The sequence below is a fragment of the Staurois parvus genome, unplaced genomic scaffold (assembly GCF_062004578.1).
Source record: "Staurois parvus isolate SC_StPar_1 unplaced genomic scaffold, SC_StPar_1.0 ptg001284l, whole genome shotgun sequence".
NCBI classification, from domain to species: Eukaryota; Metazoa; Chordata; class Amphibia; order Anura; family Ranidae; genus Staurois; species Staurois parvus.
The window spans coordinates 89572-111868 of NW_028319080.1; the positions used below are offsets into that span (position 1 = coordinate 89572).

The window sequence follows — 22297 nt, forward strand, 5'->3', positions numbered from 1 at the left end:
CTATACAAGGCACCATGATGTCCCCATCCTGTAGTGAAACAAACAATATGTGGGAAGTCACTGACAGAGCTGACACTCTATGGAAGATATATAGGTCATATAGATCACAGAGGACCATATATCTAATGTCCTGTAACGATCCACTCACCACCTGTGCTATGGATAACAGGAATGAAAGAGAAGTCCTTCATAGGTACTGCCATACAGGGCCAAGGCGGCCAAGGAACCACCGCTGACATCCGCCGATATACCGCGGGTTCCAGCCCCTTCTCGGCGCTTGTGCTGCTTAGGCTTGCCTCATGGCTTGTGAAGATGGCTTCCTCCTTATGGGTCAGCGTGCGTTCCACCTAGTGCGCATGACCGGAAGTGACGTATCTGACGTATGACGTCAACGCGTTTCGCCGATGGGCGTATCTCACTCAGCTTCGTCAGTTTGTTTCACTACAGGATGGGGACATCATGGTGCCTTGTATAGGAAACAAGATATACCACCATATATATTTCAACAGGCAGAAGAATCTTTGGGATGTGTCTTGTTTTTTCCTACAAAAGTGGTGTATAGTCCACATGTAGTGGTGAAGAAACCATTTCAAGCAGAGTGCTGCTGTGTGCATCTTTTCCTCCATCCTGGAAATAAATGGGGTATATTCCCATCTAAGAGCTCTAGGAAACAGCTATCTTTATTACAGATGAATGGGCCCCAACCACTTGTGCCGGCACAGAAATGTATTGTGTAAAATATTTGACATTTATGTCTTCCTTCATACAGGCCTGAGGCCTGCTACTCTCCTTTTTGACGCATATTGTGCTTGCTCTATTGCATACATGTGATACACATTTATAGCATAATTTTTGGATTTCTTGATAGGGATTTGCCATTATGGCTATTGCTTAATCCCTTACATCCTCTATTATGGTATGCCCATGGCATAATTTTTGGATACACCTCCCTAGGGAAGTGTTCACCTGTGTGTTTGTGCTACAGGGACACTAGACTCATGTAGCCATTTTCCCTGTTGCACATACATTTAGACCGGTTTTGGTGTCATTTTTAATGGTTTTAGGTCTGTGTGTATTGTCTCATACTGAGGTGATGGTAAACCAGGGCAAATGCCCATATGTCATATTTATATATGTGTAATAAAGCATAATTTTTGGAAATTATTTCCTAAGTGTCACGTTCTGTTCATTATGTAGCCGCTTTCCTGTGAATCTCTTTTCACAACCCTCCTTTTTTGTAGGCCCGATGAGATGCCCCTGGTACCTTTTTTATAGGCTTTTTTGAGTTTGGGCAAGGACACAGGGGCCCCATAATCCCCTATTGCCCGGGGGCCCCATGAGTTGTCAGTCCGCCCCTGCACACAGCCCACAGTACAACAGCACACAGTTAACCCTTTGGTCACCCCACATGTTAACCCCTTTCTGCTCAATGCCATTAGTACAGTGTCAGTGCTTTTTATTAGCACTGATCACTGTATTGGTGTCACTGGGGACAGTGACACCAAGTCAGTTTCCCCCAGTGTCAAAATGCCCGCCTCAATCCCACTAAAAGTTGCTGATTGTCACCATTACTAGTAAAAAGGAAAATAAAAATTCCGGTGTATATATACAGCCATTTGTAAACGCTATAACTTTCACCAATTAATTTACACATATTGGGATTTTTTTTTTTAGCAAAGACATGGAGCAGAATACATTTTGGCCCATTTTTTTGTTTATAGCGCAAAAAATAAAAAACAGACATACCACCGTAAAAAAAAAAGTTCTATACATGGGGAAAAAAGGAAGTAAATTTAATTTGCGCGCAGCGTTGCATGACCGCACAATTGACGGTTAAAGTAGCGCAGTGCCGTATCGCCAAAATGGCCTGGTCAGGAAGGGGGGGAAATCCTCTGGTTAATATATTTTTATTCATATTATAAGAAGCTCACACTGCTGTTTTTGACTTCCCTTTTCTGGTGTGAAGAATGTGGCTGGAGTATTGGGAGTCCACAAAGGAGAAGTAGAGTTGGGGAGATGCAGCACCCAGATGACCAGAAAGACAGAAATAAAATGGGTGATTTGGTGGTCTTCCTTCCGGCCTTAACTGAAGTATTAGATTGGGATGGAATGACTTTAGGCACACCTTGTAACTGGGACCCATTATTCAGCCTGCTAAACCTATCATAACCTCTTACACAGAAAACATACAAGACGTAACATGTTCCATGCTGTACACAGGGATCCACATCCTCCAGTCAATGCACGGCTGCATGCTGAGTGATGACGGCACTGTCTTGGGGTATGAACAGATCGGATATGATGGCAGATATTTCATGTATCTGGACACACAGAGAGGGATCTGGATCCCGGCCAGGTATGAAGCTGAGATCACTACACAGAGATGGAACAGTCCGGAGGAGAGTCAAGGAAACAAGAACAAGAAATACCTGGAGAATGAATGTATTGAGACTCTGAAGACGTTCCTCAGACTTGGGAGACTTTATATGAAAAGCTCAGGTGACTGCATTACATACATAATAGATGTCATATCAAAGTATTGCCACTTGTAGAATAAATGCTTTTAGTTCTGGATAGAGCAGGCTGCTAAATGTTTATTGCTGTATGCGGCCCCACTGGGAAGCTTTAATATTTCTTTGTCCTTTTTACTAGGACACTAATGCAGGCCATAGATGGGTTGAAAATCGGCCGATTTTTCGGCTAAAAATAAAATCGGCTGATTTTCGGATCGTTAGTGGGTTAATAGGTCGGCCGTTTTTCGGTATTTTGGGCGATATTTTTTTTTCAGCGGTAAAGTTGGAAAAAGATCGGCCGATTTTCGCGGCAATTATGGGCAAATTGGCTGATCTTTTTACCGATAAAAAAATCTGCGCATGAGCAGTGACCTGCAAGAGGAAGACAAAAAGAAGAAGAAGAGGATGAAGAAGAAGAAGAAGAGGAAGAAGAAGAGGATGAAGAAGAAGAGGATGAAGAAGAGGATGAAGAAGAGGATAAAGAGAAGAAGATGAAGAAGAGGATGAAGAAGAGGATGAAGATGAAGAAGAGGATGAAGAAGAAGAATTCCAGTCCGGCAAAAAGTGTCCCTGCAGAGAGCACCGCTATTTCTTTGACATTTATAGCGGTTGCAACATTGTATCTATTTGTTTCCGAATAAAAACATCTGTATCCTAAATGGATACAAATAGATACATTGTTGCAACCGCTATAAATGTCAAAGAAATAGCGGAGCTCTCTGCAGGGACGCTTTTTGCCGGCTGTAGACGGGATGAAAATCGGCCGGGTTTTTTTTTTACCATTCCCGGTAACGTTGGTCGCTTGAACGACCGATTTTTCATTTTTTTAAAGATAAAATCGGCCGGTTTTCTTCCCATCTATGGCCTGCATAAGGCTGGCCATACACTATACCATTTTCTAACAAATTTCTGCCTAATTTCCTTTAGATTTACCTTCAACTGTGTAGTGCAAGGGCCTGCCTGGTTGGATACAATTGAAAATGTTTTTAGGTTTAACCTCATTATGTTTTTGGTCAATCTAAAGCAAAATTCTCAAAATTGTATAATGTATGGCCAGCCTAAAGCCGGCCATACACGGGTCAAATTCCGAAAGAATTTTCTTTCGAAAATCTTTTCTAAGAATTGTCGTTTGAATTTCGCACCATTACTGGGTTACAGAAATGGCCAATTTTCGTGTGACCATCGAATTTGAGTGATCGGGCATTTTGGAAATTTTTTGAAAGGCGAACAAATTTCTAATTAATGATGGGAGAATCGTGTGAGAAATGTAACTGAAAAAGAAATGAGTGTGAGCTGCTACCTGGAAAGAAAAGAAAATTCTTGGCCACGAAAATTCTTTCTGTATCAACAGGAGGTGAAATTGAAGGCTTGGATGGTCAAATTTCAAAATCAATGGTGGCGCCATTGGATTACAAAATGCACAAAATTTCTGATTTTCTAAAGATAATTAGTTCAGAATTCGACCCATGTATGGCCTGCATAAGTGGGTTTTTTCTTGCACACTGGAGAGATTTCCTCACTTCCTGCTGCACCTCTGGAACTAAAAGTACAGAAAAGTCCAATGGGACTCAGACAGCAAAAAACAATCACTTCTCAGCCTTCCCTATTTTATTTCCAAAATTAGAGAAAAAATAATTTTCCATAGATATAAACTACTTTACATACTAAAGTCGGTCACACATGGACTTGATATGAGAAATCAGAGAAATTCATTGACAATTATGTAGACTGAGAAGAAACTAAACCATTCCTTTCATTGTATTCAGTCACTTCCAGTAACCATAGATATTAGAGGGAGGTTGGATGTCCAGTCATGAACTATTCACCCAAAGGCCAAACCCAAAATGTGTGCCAGCTGACCCGTGTCTGAACATACGGGGACAGATTGGGGATGATTTACTAAAACTGGAGAGTGCAAAATCTGGTGCAGCTCTGCATAGAAACCAATCAGCTTCCAGGATGTTTGTCAAAACTTAATCGCCTCTGAGCTGCCCTATACAGAAATGTTGCTACAGGGCGGCACGGGTGCGCAAAATCATGTATTATATATGCGATTTTGCAGTTCCAGGTAGGGGGGGCGCGCCGCCGTTCGCGGCCTCGGCTGTCAGTTACCGGGCGCCAGCCAGTGATTACTCACCAACACCTGGTGATTGCTGATGGGGGAGAGACCTGTGTATAAACTACACAGATCTCTCCCCCGGCCAGCTCCTGCACACTGCTTTGTACGGCTCTGCATAGCAGTGTGCTTACAGTGAAACACACACACAGCCCCCCATAGTGAAACAGCACACAGTTAACCCTTTGTTCACTCCACATGTTAACCCCTTCCTGCCCAGTGCCATTAGTAAAGTGTCAGTGCTTTTTAGTAGCACTGATCACTGTCTTGGTGTCACTGGGGATGTCAGTGACACCAAGTCAGTTCCCCCCCCCCCCAGTGTCAGAATGCCCGCCGCAGTCCCGCTATAAGTCGCTAGTCGCCGCAATTACTAGTAAAAAAAAAATTAAAATTCAATTATATATACCGCCATTTGTAAACGCTATAACTTTCACGTAAACCAATTAATTGACACGTATTGGGATTTTTTTTAGCAAAGACATGAAGCAGAATACATTTTTACCTTATGACGAAATTTTATTTTTAAATTTTTTTTTTTATTGGACATGTTTAACAGCAAAAAGTCAAAAGTATTGTTTTCTCAAAATTGTCAGTGTTTTTTGTTTATAGTGCAAAAAATTAAACACCGCAGAGGTGATCAAATACCACCAAAAGAAAGCTCTACTTTTGGGGAAAAAAGGGCATAAATTTCATTTGTGTGCAGCGTTGCATGACCGCCCAATTGTCAGTTAAAGTAACACAGCATTGCATCGCAAAAAATGTCCTGGTCAGGAAAGGGGTAAACCCTGTGGAGGGCGAGGGGTTAATTGAACAAGCTGAAGTTAGAAGCTGATTGGCTACCTTGCACCGGCTGCACCAGGTTTTACACTCTCCTGTTTTAGTAAATCAACCCCATTGCTTGACTGTTTGCATTTATGGAGGGAGGTGGCAGAGGGGCACTGCAGAACCCCCCAGCAATCAAGGGATAATAAGAGAGCAAATACTTTGCCAAGCCTGGATGGACGTGTCTACTGGTGCCGCCTACATCATAGATCTCTTCCCATGCCTTCTGAAAAATGGCCTGCTCAGCCTGTCAGCTAATGGCTATTGGCATTTGTAGGCCCTCGGGGCATGGAGCAGTCGGGGAATTTTTGTAGGTCTGTAACGAATGTGAAATAAAATCTATGTACAGGAAATAAAAATGATACTGGTGAAGATATGTGAACACTGGCCCTCACAGTGACGCATAGCATCACACAGCCCACCACTGGAAATATTATTTACTGCATTACTGTTATCAAAATGTAGATTATGTAGCCCGGGTGAGTGCTTTACCCCTCGCCTACCGGGCACTAATACCCCATTCCTGCCCAGGCTGGTTTTCAGCGCTGCTGCACTTTGAATGAAAATTGCGCAGTCATGCAACATTGTATCCATATTAAATTTTTATCATTTTTTTTCTCACAAATAGAGCTCTCTTTTGGTATTTAATCACCGCTGGATGTTTTTATTTTTTGCACTATATTTAAAAGTTTTTTTTTTGTTTCTATTATAAAATTTTGCAAACAGGTAATTTTTCTCCTTCACTGATGTGTGATGATAGGGCTACACTGATAGACAGCATTCATGGGCACAGATAGGTAGAACTGATGGGCACTGATAGGCGGCACTGATGAGCTGGCACTGATATGCAGCAAAGATGGGCACTGTTAGCCAGCACTGATGGGAACTGATAGGCGGCACTGATGATGCTGCACGGATATGCAGCAAAGATGGGCTCTGTTAGCCATCACTGATAGACGGTACTGATGGGCAGCACTGGGCACTGACTGGCAGCACTGTTGGGCACTGATGGGCAGCACTGATGGGTGGCACTGATGGGCACAAGTGGGTGGCACATTTGGGTACTGATCATCAGTGCAAATCTGTTCTCTAACAATTGCTGGTTATCTGCAGTACTTTCTTCATGCTGTCAACGCTGCCACGTGTGGTGGCAACCAGGTGAGGAGTACAAAAACAAGTGTGTCTTGCCTACAGTCAAGCATGGTGGTGGGAGTGTCATGGTCTGGGGCTGCATGAGTGCTGCCGGTACTGGGGAGCTACAGTTCATTGAGGGAACCATGAATGCCAACATGTACTGTGACATACTGAATCAGCATGATCCCTTCCCTTCGGAGACTGGGCCGCAGGGCAGTATTCCAACATAACCACCCCAAACACACCTCTAAGATGACCACTGCCTTGATAAAGCAGCTGAGGGTAAAGGTGATGGACTGGCCAAGCATGTCTCCAGACCTAAACCCTATTGATCATCTGTGGGGCATCCTCAAACGGAAGTTGGAGGGGCGCAAGGTCTCTAACATCCACCAGCTCCGTGATGTCGTCATGGAGGAGTGGAAAAGGACTCCAGTGGCAACCTGTGAAGCTCTGGTGAACTCCATGCCCAAGAGGGTTAAGGCAGTGCTGGAAAATAATGGTGACCACACAAAACATTGACACTTTGGGCCCAATTTGGACATTTTCACTTAGGCTGGCCATACACTATACAGTTTTCTGCCCAATTTCTGTTAGAATTACCTTCAACTATGTAGTGCAAGGTCCTGTCTGATTGGATACAATTGAAAGTGTCATTTAGGATTAACCTCATATATTTTTTGGTAAATCTAAAGCAAAATTCTCCAGAAAATTGTATAGTGTATGGCCAGCCTTAGGGGTGGACTCACTTTTGTTGCCAGTGGTTTAGACATTAATGGCTGTGTGTTGAGTTATTTTGCGGGGACAGCAAATTTACATGTTATACAAGCTGTACACTGACTACGTCACATTGTAGCAAAGTGGCATTTCTTCAGTGTTGTCACATGAAAAGATAGAATCAAATATTTACAAAAATGTGAGGGGTGGACTCACTTCGGGTAGATACTGTATTGTGTACTCACACTCTGACACTATTTAGCCAATGTTTTAATGTTTTTCTCTCCGATTCTTCCAGTCCCACCAATGGTAAAGGTCTCAGGACGTAAGTTGGGTGACGTCACCAAGCTTCACTGTCAGGTGTATGGATTCTATCCCCAAGCTGTGACTGTAAAATGGATAAAGAATGGAATCGATACAATGATTGGAAATCAGACCAATCCTATCCTTCCCAACCCTGATGGCACCTATCAGACCACAGTTAGCACTGATGTGCAGATCAGGGAGCCGGACACTTACTCCTGTCATGTGGATCACAGCAGCCTGCAGGAGACAGTCGTTATTCTCTGGGGTGAGTTTAATCCAGACCTAAACTACTGCAAAATCATGTTGTTGTTTGGTTTGTTTTTTGGGTTTTTTTTGCAACCAAGTAACATCTTTCAGTGTTTGAATGTGAATATCTGTGAATGGAACCCGGAATACAAAGGTGATCACTAAAGATTTCCAGCTTCCACAAGGATCCCACAGGTATGGCATATATGTACATTGGTCCAAAGTGGAGGAATGTAACTATGCTATACTATCCATACCTGGAATTCAGCTTTAAAGCCCAATTAAAGTCTCATGTAAAATGCTGCCAATAGATTCAAGGGGCACAGTAAAGGAAAGTGATGCTGTAGAGAAGAACACTCACTTTCTAGGCTTTCTATTTGAGATTTTAAAGAGGAAAACCATTGAGCTTGAGTGCAGTGTATGCATACCTTCCCTTGTTCCCTCTATCCCTGTTCCCAATCAACATTTAAGAAATTAAAATGTAAATACACCGCTTTTGGGACCCAGTGACATCATCACTTTCTAGCTGTTTTTATGGGACTGTAGGCAGTATTCTTTATTCTATACAATAAAGACCACAACTCTTATTGTTTTGGTGCTAACTTGGCCGCAGCCGGTTTATTATTGGTTTAACCACTTGCCGCCCAGCCACTGTAGAAATACGGCAGCAGGGCGACACGGGCAGGCAAAACCACGTTTTAAAATGTGTGTTTTGTAAACAGGTAGGGCGGCGCACGCGAGGCGCGCCGCCGCCCTACCTGTCCCGCCAATCACAGCCGCGGATGTCAGTAGCCGGGTCACAGCCGGTCCTTACCGGCTATCTCCCAGCGATCGGCGGCAATCAGTGACAGAGAGCACAGCTGCAGTAGCTGTGATTTCTGTCACTTCCCTGACAGCTCGAGGACAAGCTGATCAGGACAGAAGAGTTTCTCTCTCCCGATCAGCCTGTCCCCATCCAGCACACACCCCCGCCCCCTAGTAACACTCCCCTCACACAGATAACCCTTCCCTGAAAAATAAATTAACCCCTTCCTCCCCATTGCCATTAGTACAGTGTCAGTATTTTTTTTTTGCACTGATCACTATATTGGTGTCACTGGGGATGTCATTGACCCCAAGTCAGTACCCCCCCAGTGTCAGAATGTCCGCCGCAGTCCAGCAGTCCCGCCATAAGTCGCTGATTGCCGCCATAAGTCCCTGATTGCCGCCATTATTAGTATAAAAAAAACCTAAAAATCCCAGTATCTTTCCCGCCATTTGTAAATGCTATAACTTTCACGTAAACCAATTAATTTACACGTATTGGTTTTTTTTTTAGCAAAGACATGTCGCAGAATGCATTTTGGCAGAAATTTATGACTAAATTTGATTTTTAAATTTTTTTTTACTGGACATGTTTTATAGCAAAAAGTCCAAAATATTGTTTTTTTTCCAACAAAATTGTCAGCCTTTTTTTTTATAGCGCAAAAAATAAAAACCGCACAGGCGATCAAATACCACCGAAAGAAAGCTCAATTTGTGGGAAAAAAAAAGGATGTAAATTTCATTTATGTACCGTATTGCATGACCGCGCAATTGTCCGTTAAACTAGCGCAGCGCTGTATAGCAAAAAAATGGCGTAAATTGCAGTATCTATACCATAGTTTGTAGACACTATAACTTCCACACAAAGCAATCAATATACACTTATTGGGATTTTTTTTACCAAAAACATGTAGCAGAATACATTTTGGCCTAAATTTATAACCAACTTTGAGCTTACTATATATTTTTTATAACTGAAATTAAAAAATATTGTTTTTCTTAAAAATTTTTGGCCTTTTTTTGTTTATAGCGTGAAAAATAAAAAGCGCACAGATGATCAAATACCACCGAAAGAAAGCTCTATTTGTGTGAAAAAAAGGACGTAAATTTCGTTTGGGTACAGCATTGCATGACCGCGCAATTATCAGTTGAATTAGTGCAGCGCCGAGTTGCAAAAAGAGGCCTGGTCATTAAGGGGGGTAAATCCTCTGGAGCTCAAGTGGTTAAATATCATTCTTTATAACACTTTATTTTTTACATATTTAGCTTACTAATAATTGTAAAACATTTTTACTTGAATTAATCTTACTCAAACCCCCAGATTAGTCACTACGACTCAAGCTGTACTTATTAACACAACACTTATCAGCCATACTCATTAACAATACAACTTTGTTCAATTTACATACTTATGTATTTTACCATCATCAAATATGATACTTACCAATAATAATTGGCCGCGATGGAAAGGGGCGGGTGGGAGGTCGCACCACAAAGATGCCTCCCAGGTTTCCGAGCCAGGCCGACTCATATCCAGCCATTGTTGAAGGAGCCAATGAATGTTTAATATAGTTATTAATGCCAGCTAAATGAGATCCCACAAATGAGGATAAGCTATTCCGACTGCATCTGCTTCTGGAAATAATTTGAAGAATTCTGTCATCTGAAAGCGAGACAAAGAATCCGCCATAACATTACTCTTACTTGCACCATGTTTGTCGTTTAACCAAATATTCAAACTAAGACACTTGAAAATTAAATAGCGCATTAAGACGATAACTGGTGGGGATTTAGAAGAGAGACAATTTATAGCATACATAACGCCCTTATTATCAGAACTCAGAAAAATATGCCTGTTCTTAAAAAAAGGACCCCAATAACTTGATCGCAACAACAACAGGGAAAAGTTCAAGAAGGACTATATTCTTTAACCCGTCAATCTCCATGTAAAATGCCAGAATTCAGCACACCAATGCGTACGCCAAATGGCTGCAAAACCAAGAGACCCAGCAGCATCCGAGAAAAGCTGCATGTCTGCATCAAAAACAAAATCTTGTTGCCAGACTGTCCTTCCATTAAAGTGGTCTAAAAATTGATACCATGCCAACATGTCTTCTCGCATGTCATGGGACACCCTAACATGGGAGGACGAGATTTCAAGCTGGACATAGCCACTGTCAGGGATCGGGTGTTCTGCCGCGATACACCGGGCAGCGCATGCGCAGAACACCTATACGCTCTAGCCAGCGGGCAGCGGGACTTGGGCGATCGCAGCAGCCCCTTATGCGCACTCACGATTGCGGACACGCGCCTGGCGCCAATGACAGCGCAGGGCGTGCTATTTAAATGGGACAGAAGGTATGTTCATTGCTGTTTGGTCTTATTGTCCTGTTCCTGTGATCTGATTTGTGAAGCTTCCTGTTGCCGACCTCTGCTTGATCCTGACCCTGCTGATTGTCTCCTGCTTGACCCGACCATTCTTCTGCCTGCTCCTCCGGTACCTTCCTGCCCTTAGTTGTTGAACCTGGCTCGTGACCCTGACCAATCTCTGTCTGCTCTTCTAGTACCTCGCTGCCCGCACGTTGCTGACCCGGCCTGCCTGACTACGCCTTACATTACTCTGACTGTCCATCCATCCCGCACGGATCATTCCATGCTGCTAGGCCTGCCAGCCTCTTCACATTAGGCTCTATTTCCCACACGCCTCTGTCGGTGCTCTCTACCACTGCCGGACGTACTCAGGGGTCGCGACCTGGTCTCAGTCTTCTCCAAGTCCATCCCCACCATCAGGGGTCCTGGTGAATAAGCAGATTGGGACTTAGACCCCGCGCCCTGAGGAACCTCGCGCTGTGGGTTGCTAGAGATACCGCCAGGAGGTGTCTGACAGCCAGATTAAGTCTGCAAGAGAAAATTCTCCTGACAGGCAAAACCCTTGTGGCAAAAGCCAAGAGGCCCAGAACAGACTGCAATTCTTTCAAGGTTACTTTCTTTTTATGAATCAAGATAATTAGTAAATATTTGATTTTCCATATTTTTTCAGCTGGGAGCCTGAATTCCATATGCAAAGTATCAATAGTGATACCGAGAAAATCCAAACAACACGATGGAAAAAACTTTTTTTCATGCTCAAGAGGAATTCCAAAATGATCACAAACATAGAGAAAATCAGTTAATAATTTACTGCAGCCTTCAGTCCCCGCCGGGCCCAAAAAAAGGAAATCATCAAGTTAATGGATCAATGAATCAGAACCCAACACCTGAGACATGACCCATTCCAAGAAAGTAGAAAGCCTCAAAAGAAAAACAGGAGATAGAACAACTAATTGGGAGGCATTTATCAAAATAAAAGAATTCTTCAAAGAAAATAATTAAAGAATTAAAACAACTAGGGTGTTCCGGCAACAATCTAAATGCAGATTTGATGTCCGCTTTAGCTAAAAGTGCCCCTGGACCTAATTGCCTAAGTTTCTTTAAAGTTTTCTGGAAAGAAGCATAACACACTGAAACAATCTCCGAACAAATCTGATCATTTAAGGAATACCCTTTTGGAAAAGACAGATGGTGAATTAACCTATATTCATTCGGTTCCTTTTTTGGGCTAATACATAGCGGAGATATTCTAAAATCGCGAAAAGGCGGAGAAAACTGGCCAGCCAACCTATCTGCGTGTAATTCTTTAAACAATTTTTTGCGTACAATATTATGCAAACTGTCCACAGATTTTATATTTGGCACTAAAGTACAACCTACCCCGGTGAGTGCATCCAGTTTCACCGGGGACATTGCCTTTACAAAAGATTTCCCTTCCCAATTGGTGTGGATTATTGACTAGTTTTTTGAAACATTTGGCAATGGGATGTGCTCTGTAACAAAAGGCACACTCATGTCGATATTTGCATGAAGCTGTCCATTTGAATATTGCATCATTGTAGGAAAAACAAATTCCTTTTCTGTAAGGGGTATTGGTTGCGGGGGGTTTGTAGGCTGTGGTTTCGCAAAGGTTGATCGTTGGGGTAGAAAAAAGATTAAGCCACAAACTCACATCTTTAGTACCCCACTGCAAGGAAGGGTGAACCGCCAATTTCTTTCAAAAAGATTCGTCATACACAAACCAAGAAATTCCGCTAAAATTTTTATATGCTTCCAGAATAATATCAATGTGGTGAAAAAGACCAGAACTCCTATCTGGATACGTTTCGCACATCACACTAGAAAAAAATGTAAAATGCCTGAAGCCAATTGTTAAAAGAACGAGCCACCGGCCTCCTGCGGTACTCTTCTGATCTGTCCTTTTTTTCTCTTCTGATTTATTTATTATTTATTTCAGGTACTTATATAGCACCATCAATTTACGCAGCGCTTTTACATATTAATTGAACATTCACATCAGTCCCTAACCCTCAAGGGGTGTACAATCTAAGGTCCCTAACTCACATTTTTTAAGATATACCTTAGAACATGGAAGAAGGGAAAGGGTATCAACAAAATCACCCTGCCATATTTTGTCTTTAACTCCACTAGCTAGATGAAAACCAAGCGGTGAAATAAATCATGGCAAAGATTCTTTTAAACAAGATTTAGGTACATTAGGTTTGGGAAATACTGATACAGTTGCAGTGTGATCAATAGTACAACCGTCATTAGAAAAAGATCCACTAGATGGCGACCAAACACCTGCAGCAGTATCAGCAATATTCCTATTAGCATTATCTACATGATTAACATTTGACTGTTTAGTTGAACCCTGAAGTAGCCAACCAATGTAGCAGTAACGTCCATTAGGACCAGGGGCGGACTGACCATTTGGGAACTCTGGCACTGCCTGAGGGCCCGGGGTCAGTAGGGGGCCCCATGAGAAGCCCCTGGTACCTTTTTCATAGTCTTTTTTGGGTGTTGTTTGAGTGTGGGCAAGGACACAGGACCCCATGATCCCCTATTGCCTGGGAGCCCCATGAGTTGTCAGTCCACCCCTGATTAGGACCGTTACATTTTGTAGCTCACCTGTATCAGATGTTCCCATGGTGTCACCTGTGTCTCAGAAGCGACCAAAGGGATGTGCCGCGTGTCCGTTACCTATTGGGGACGACCAGGTCCCAGATCATCACATTCATTTGTCGCCTCCATTTCTGTCATCGCTGCCGCTGACTCTATATTGAAGTCTTCCTGTGCCCTGCAGAATGGAGGCACAATTGTATTGGCATCTTTAGATTTTTTAATTTGTAATGTACAGCGCTGAGCGAACTATTGGCGCTTTATAAATACTGTATAATAATAATAATATGGCGCTGGCCAGTCACCTGACCATCACATCAGCCAGCCGTGGCCACGCCTCTCGCTGCAGTGCGCCTGCGCAGAGAACAGATTCCAGCAGGGTGGAGAAGGGGAGTACATATCCATGCCAAAGCACCGCTTCTTCCCGGAATGCACTCTGCCTGCACTGCTCTCCTCTCCCATTTTTTGGTAACGACCCAGAAGCGATGCCGCACTATCCGATGCCTCTTCTTGCGGCCGGGACATGGATGCAAATGTGATTACAGTGAAGCCCACACACACTGCTCCCTAGTAAAACACTCCCAGCACACAGTTAACCCTTTGATTGACCCTCATGTTAACCCCTTCCTGCCCAGTGCCATTAGTACAGTGTCAGTGGGTTTTTTTAAGCACTGATCACGTATTGGTGTTACTGGGGATGTCAGTGACACCAAGTCAGTTCCCCCCAGTGTCAGAGTGCTCACCGCAGTCCTGCTATAAATCATTGATCGCCACCATTACTAGTAAAAAAAAAAAAATCCCAGTATCTATACCGCCATTTGTAAACGCTATAACTTTCATGTAAACCAATTAATTTACATGTATTGGGATTTTTTGTAGCAGAATACATTTTGCTCTAAATTTATGGTGAAATTAGATTTTAATTTTTTTTTACTGGATATGTTTAATAACAAATATCAAAAATACTGTGTTTTTTTTTTTCTCAAAATTGTCGTTTTTTTTTTTTTGTTTTTTTTTTTTATAGCGCAAAAAAAAAAAAAAAGCACACAGGCGATCAAATACCACTGAAAGAAAGCTCTATTTGTGGGGGGAAAAGGACGTAAGTTTCATTTGGGTGCAGCGTTGCATGACCACGCAATTGTCCGTTAAAGTAGAACAGCGCTGTATCGCAAAAAATGGCCTGCTCAGGAAAGGGGGGAGAGAGAGTTGCTCACAAATATCGGTGCTGCTGAACACTGATGACATGAATGAGGCGTGATTGTGAGGAGTGGGAGAATTTTAGGGGGATTGACACTGTCAAATGTTTCTTCGGCCACATGTGTTTACAAAGTGTAAATGCATTTTTACAAAGAATTCTTTAAAAAAAAAACGCATTCATAGCCATCTTGGACCGCATGGGGCCCTTGGGCTGTAGGTTGGACAAGCCTGTTCTAAGCATTTCATGGTGCTCTGAATAAACCAGACTTTTACTGAAGCGGATTCAGTGGAATATTGAGAATGACAATTCCTCCTGTCTATACGGAGCTCCTCTGTTTAATACACAGGCACATTCCTTTATAGCAGGGGTGTCAAACTCCATTTTTTTATCGCCGGCTGCATCAGCATTGTGGTTGCCCTGAAAGGGCCGGTTGTATCTGTGAGACTATATAAATGTGTCTCTTCTTTAACATATTAAATACTTTCCTCTGCATTCCATTATTATTGGTTATAGTAATGACTTATTATTATTATTATTATTACATCGGGTTTATATAGCGCCAAAGGGTTTGCTCAGCGCTGTACAATAGGGGGACAATACATGAAACAGTACAACAAAAACAGACAGCGTACGAGGGGTAAGAGGGCCCTACTCTTTCAAGCTTACAATCTAGGAGGGAGGGGGTAGTGGAACAATAGGAAGTGGCTGAGGGGAATGAAGTGGCTGAGGGGGATGAAGTGGTGGGAGGAATGAGGGAGAATGGCCATTAGGTGAGGGTGGGGTAGGCTTCCCTGAAGAGATGGGTTTTGAGGGAGCGCCTGAATGTGGGGAGGGAAGGCGACAGTCGGATGGATTGGGGCAGTGAGTTCCAGAGGATAGGGGAGGATCTGGAGAAGTCCTGCAATTGTGCATGGGAGGAGGAGACCAGGGAGCAGGATAGAAGGAGGTCCTGTGAGGAGCGAAGGGTACGGGTAGGGTGGTACTTGGGGATCAGGTTGGTGAGGTAGTCAGGGGCAGTGTTATGAATGGCTTTGTAGGTCAGGATTAGAAGTTTAAATTTGATGCGTTGGGCAATCGGGAGCCAGTGGAGGGAGAGGCAGAGGGGGGTGGCAGAGGTGGAGCGGGTGGTGAGGTGGATGAGTCTGGCCGCTGAGTTCAGGATGGTCTGGAGCGGGGAGAGCCTGCACTTGGGTAGGCCAGTGAGAAGAGAATTACAGTAGTCAAGGCGTGAGATGATGAGGGAGTATACTAGAAGTTTGGTGGTGTCTGGGGTGAGGAAGGCACGTATCTTGGCAATATTGCGGAGATGGAGCCTGCAGGTGTTTGTAAGTGATTTGACATGAGGCAGGAAGGAGAGGTTCGAGTCAAGAATGACGCCAAGGGCTTTGGCTTGCGGGGCGGGAATGATAGTGGTGTTGGTGGTGGTGATGGATAGGATGGGGGGGGGGGTGTGGGCAGGGGGAAAGACGAGGAGTTCGGTTTTGGAGAGGTTGAGCTTGAGGAAATGGAGCGACATCCAGTCTGAGATGTCGTTTAGGAGGTGAGTGATGTGGGCGGAGATAGTGGGGGTGAGGAGAGGGGTGGAGAGGTAAATTTGGGTGTCATCAGCATAGAGGTGATAATTGAAGCCATGGGAGTGTATGAGTGTGCCCAGGGAGGAGGTATAGATGGAGAAGAGAAGGGGTCCAAGGACAGAGCCTTGAGGGACCCCAACAGAGAGGGGGAGGGAGGGGGAGGTGGTGCCATTGTAGGTGACGCTGAAGGAGCGTCGGGATAGGTAGGATGAGAACCAGGAGAGAGCGGTATCTCTGATGCCAAGGGAGAGTAGTTTATTAAGGAGGAGGGGGTGTTCGACTGTGTCGAAGGCCGCAGAGAGGTCCAGGAGAAGGAAGACAGAGTAGTCGCCCTTGGCTTTGGTGTTTAGGAGGTCGTTAGTGATTTTGAGGAGGGCAGTTTCGGTGGAGTGTAGGGGGACGGAAGCCGGACTGTAATGGGTCAAGGAGGTTATTGTCAATAAGTTTGGCGCTTAGGCGATCGTAGACTATGCACTCAAGGAGCTTGTAGGTGAGTGGCAGCAGGGAGATGGGTCTGAGGTTGTTGGGGTCAGCGGGATCCAGGGAGGGCTTTTTGAGGATGGGGGTGATATGTGCGTGTTTTAGGGGGGAGGGGAATGCGCCAGTAGAGAGGGAGAGATTGAAGATGTGGGTGAGGGAGCGGATGAGGGAAGAGGGGGGTGACCGGAGGAGTTGAGAGGGGATAGGGTCCAGGGGGCAGGTAGTGAGGCGGGCTTCTGAGAGGACCTTGACGACTTCCTCAGTAGTGACAGGGCTGAGGGAGTGCAGTGCAGGGGGGGGGTTACGGTGGGCAGGGCATTGGGAGAGGTGGAGGGCAGTGCGGTTGTGAGGGCAGAGGAGGGGGGAGAAGAAGGGGTGACGGGGGTGGGGAGGTAGATTTGCGAGTTGACAATGTCCTTACGGATATCGTCAATCTTGTTACGGAAGTGGGTGACTTCAGACTTAAGCTGTGAAGGAGGCGGGTACAGACCAGCATGGAGCCCGCTCCCACTCCCGGTCCTGTAGCAGATGATGCCAGTCTGAAAAGGAGGGTCGCACACCGCTGGTATCATCTACAAGGAATTTTATTGGAGATTGCAGAGACAGAAAATGGTTCTGCTATGGTGTTCTGTCTGAGTTGTCTCTAATAAAGCTTCTTGTGGATGACACCCATGGTGTGCGTCCTTTTCAACAGGCATAGAGTTGTAGTATTCTCACAATTATAAGCAGATGTCCAGGACACCCCACCAGTCTTACATCAGATGTCAAGAGCACCCCCCCTCCATCAGAAGTCAAAAGTACCCCACCCTCCCTTACCTGTTTCCGCAGCTGGGAAGAAGCTGGGGGTGAAGCTGGGAAGCAGAAAGTGCAGGGTCTGCAGGAGGACCAGAGGAGGGCTGGAGACAGCTGCCAGAGTCTGCTCAATGCTGAGACCAGGGGAGGCAGGGATGAGGGGGTTCTGTGGTTGCACAGAGAGGTGCAGGTTCTGTAGAAGGAGTTTTGTACACCTCTCTGCCTCCGACTACTGAGACAAGGAGAACGTGGAAATGATGGGGGTGCCACAGCTACAGGAGAGGTACGAGGGCCACATGAAATGCCCTGGAGGGCCGGATTCAGCCCGCGGGCCTTGTGTTTGACACCTGTGCTCTATAGGAAGACTGGCCCTTAAAAACACAAATGCAGGTACTTAGGTGCATTGTGATACCCCTGTTGATGGAGACATTTCTAATAAAGTGATTTTCATCATTCTGAAAAGTTTCATTCTATTCCTCCTGCCTCCATCCATAGGCTTAAGGATGTTTCACTCTTTGTGTTTGGAAAAATGCAAAACCCCTTCGGGTACTCTTCAATCATATGTCCTGTTATTTTGCATTTTCCGTAGGGTACAAAGTACATAAGGATCACGGCTCTCATGGTGACAGCTATCCTAATATTGGCCTCATTGTCGGGCTTGTTGTTGCTGCGGTATTTATTGGTGTTCTTGGACTCATCCTATGGAAGAAATTCTCAGGTATGTGAAATAGTATCAGGTATGTGTAGCATGTAGAACCAGAGATTGGCTGCTACCCGGGTACTGTCTCAGGGTAGTCTACTTGCTATACACAGCATAAAATATATATATATATTACAGACTCACACAGCATGAGTCACACCACCATAAATGTACCTCCACTAACACTAGTAGCACACTGGAGGGTACTACACAATATAGGACAGGGATTTATAGCTCTCATATATTGCAATACATGTTTAAGTTGGCCAACTGCATCAGAGCAATCCCTCTATGGCCAATCCCTAACGTGTTCTGCAAAATTCAAATGCTACAGTGGACACAATACCAACATGGGGCAGACAGACACCAACTGGAGAGCTACTAGATCAGGTCTGGCCACTCACCTTATTGCAATCACCTTTTCAGCTTTTGGTTTTAGTTCTGGAACTATGACTGGTAGAGAGCTCCAGGTAGACTCATATTTCCTAAGTTACCTTTTATAGAGAGCATTGTATTTGTATCTGTGTAGAATGGAACTAGCTATAGTATCTCTAATAAAGTATACATTTCTCCCGTCTTTACAGGACACAGAACAAATGGAGAATGTGCGGTGCAAACACTCATCCTTCCCGTTTCAGGAACATAGAAGGCGAACAATATTTTTCAGTTTAGGACTGCCATTTTGGTCTATATAACCAGGAGGTCTTGGTTTGCTATCTCATATCCATCTGTAAGTCCTACAAGAAGTCTGCTGGGCCCTGATTCCAATGCAGCTGGATGAACTGATGTTGTATTAAAGACCTGAACTCAAAAGTAAAGATTTGCTATGTTATAGGGAACATCTATACATTTCAATTGTGCCGAAGCAGTTCCCTGCCAGTCTTGGAACTCCAGACCCTACGGTCTTATAGCTGTATATCTGCAGTGTGAGATCTGCTGCCTCTGCTGGTCTCAAGAGATTTGAAGTGATGCCACTACAGTGGTGCTCACTGTTCTGCTTGCTGGAGGCTCTGCCATGTGGAAGCAAAGCCCTGCCCCTACCAAGATGGCTTCTTCAACACAGAGATTCAGTGCAGTACAAGGCAATGTTGTAAGGATTGGTAGCCAGAGACCATGTGATCTAGGTGATAGCCCTGAGTGGAGATACTTTACCACTAGGACAGTGTTTCTCAGCCTTTTTGGAGTCAAGGCACCCTGTAAAAAGTATGCACAATCTTGAGGCACTTCATTATAAAATTTAAAAAACGAAATCAAAAGTATTACATAATGCAGTGACAGCCACACATGTAGGGCACCCAACATTGGAGGTGACTTAATCTTCCAAAGGAAATACTCCTTGCAATGTTTTTTTCCCTTGTGACCCCACTGCTGATGGAGAGGAGCCGGGCGTGATCCACTCAATGTCATGTATACAATTTTGGGGCAATTTTAGGAGTTTTGCCAAGGCACCCCTGAAGAAACCTGAAGGCACCCCAGGATGCCAGGGCACCCTAGCTGAAAAAGGCTGCACTAGGACATTGATTATAGCAGGGCCGGCAATCAATTGACACATGTTGTGCATTATGCAGCTACCTGCTCCCATTTATACCTATGATCACAGCATCAAGTAGAGAAAAGTCATCCAGCATTTCCTTTGTGGGTTTAAATGTCATGTGACCAAAGAAAGGATCACTGGTTGAAAATGGAAAAAAAAAGAAAACGAATGCAGCCCCCACATCTAAAGACTGTGAAGCTGCAATGCCGGTTTCTGGGGTTTAGATGAACTTGAAACGTGTCCAGTCTGTGTATGCCCTGTGATCTCACGCTGCGCTCTGATTGGCTGATGTCACGCTGCGCTCTGATTGGCTGATGTCACTCTGGGCTCTGATTGACTGATCTCATGGAGTGCTCTGATTGTCTGATCTCATCCTGCGCTCTGATTGGCTGATCTCACACTGCGCTCTGATTAACAGATCTCACATTGGGCTCTGATTGGCTGAGGGATTTCCTATACTTTCTGCATAGCGCTCATAGTGCCTCCAGTGATCTCGCGGAGGCTCTGATTGGCTGAGGGCTGCGTTACACTTGGTGTATTTCCTATGATAGTCGGCTCCATCTAGTGGCCGTATTGATGTACTTTCCTGTTTGTTGTGTTTCAGGAGAATTCCACATTGTGTCCTCTAGATGGGGCTGGTGATCACAATACACAACGAGTGTAACTCAGCCCTCAGCCAATCAGAGCACTCCGCAAGATCTCAATGACACAATGAGCACCATGCAGAAAGTATAAGAAATCCCTCAGCCAATCAGAGCCCAGCGTGGGATCAGCGAACTACAAAACAAGTCCCCGCTGTGTAATGGAGGTGAAGGGGGGGTCCTAATCTAGGTGACACCGCTACTGATCTATACCCCAATGTGCCCAATGTGAGATCAGCAAATTAGAGCCCATCGTGAGATCAGCCAATCAGAGCCCACCATGAGATCTGCCAATCAGTACTCAGCGTGAAATCTGCCAATCAGTGCCCAGCGTGAGATCAGCCAATAAGAGCCCAGCATGAGATCAGCCAATCAGAGTCCAGCATGAGATCAGCCAATCAGATTCCAGCGTGAGATCAGACAATAGGAGCGCAGCGTGAGATCAGCTAATCAGAGCCCAGCGTGAGATCAGAGGATATACACAGATTCGACAAGGTTTCAAGTTTATCTAATCCCCAGAAGTCCGGCATTGCTGCTTCTAAGTCCCTAGATGTGGCGGCTGCATTAGTTTCCTTTTTTTTCCATTTTCACCCAATGATCTCGCCAGCAACACACTTCCTGTCTTTGGGTGATAACTCTAACTGTACTCTATCAATGGATCAGCAGCGGTGTCACCCAGATTAGGGCCCCCCCTCATCACCTCCATTACACAGCGGGGACTTGTTTTGTAGTTTGCTGATCTCACGCTGGGCTCTGATTGGCTGAGGGATTTCCTATACATTCTGCATTGTGCTCATTGTGTCACCAGCGATCTCGCAGAAAGCTCTGATTGGCTGAGGGCTGAGTTACACTTGTTGTGTATTGTGATCGCCAGCCCTATCTAGAGCACACAATGCGGAATTCTCCTGAAATACAAAAAAAAGGAAAGTACATCAATACGGCCACTAGATGGAGCCGACTATCATAGGAAACACACCAAGTGTAACGCAGCCCTCAGCCAATCAGAGCACTCCGCGAAATCGCAGATGGCACTATGAGCGCTATGCAGAAAGTATATGAAATCCTTCAGCCAATCAGAGCCCAGCGTGAGATCAGCCAATCGGAGAGCAGCATGAGATCAGCCAATCAGAGTGCAGCGTGAGATTAGCCAATCAGCGCACTCCATGAGATTAGGCAATCAGAGCCAAACATGAGATCGGCCAATCAGAGCCCAATGTGAGATCAGCCAAACAGAGCCCAGCGTGAGATCAGCCAATCAGAGCGCAGCGTGAGATCAGCCAATCAGAGCGCAGCGTGAGATCACAGGACATACACAGATTCAAAACGTTTCAAGTTTATCTAAACCCCAAAAGTCCGGCATTGCAGCTTCGCTGTCCCTAGATGTGGCGGCTGCATTCGTTTTCTTTTATTTCCATTTTCACCCAGTGATCCCACCAGCAACACACTTCCTGTCCTCGGGTGAACACTCTAACGGTACTCTATCCATGGATCAGCAGCGGTGTCACCCAGATTAGGACCCCCCCCTTCATCACCTCCATTACAAAGCGGGGGCTTGTTTTGTATTTCGCTGATCTCGCGGTGTGCTCTGATTGGCTGAGGGATTTCCTATACTTTCTGCATGGTGCTCATTGTGTCACCAGCGATCACGCGGAGGGCTCTGATTGGCTGAGGGCTGAGTTACACTTGTTGTGTATTGTGATTGCCAGCCCCATCAAGAGGACACAATGCAGA

The 22297-nt window shown here is 44.8% G+C and overlaps 1 protein-coding gene across 2 annotated transcripts in view; it reads left to right on the forward strand.

Moving 5' to 3' along the window:
• Nucleotides 1-19230, forward strand: part of LOC149437505 (class I histocompatibility antigen, F10 alpha chain-like) — a 36593-nt gene extending 17363 nt beyond the window's left edge. The window contains exons 3-6 of one of the 2 annotated variants that reach the window (XM_089660838.1): nucleotides 2221-2499; nucleotides 7598-7870; nucleotides 18281-18409; nucleotides 18976-19230. In XM_089660838.1, the coding sequence (XP_089516964.1) occupies nucleotides 2221-2499; nucleotides 7598-7870; nucleotides 18281-18409; nucleotides 18976-19037 (743 nt within the window). In that variant the 3' untranslated portion in view covers nucleotides 19038-19230. The remainder of the gene's footprint in view (nucleotides 1-2220; nucleotides 2500-7597; nucleotides 7871-18280; nucleotides 18410-18975) is intronic. The other variant, XM_089660839.1, reaches the window with a different exon arrangement.
• Nucleotides 19231-22297: the final 3067 nt, after the last annotated feature.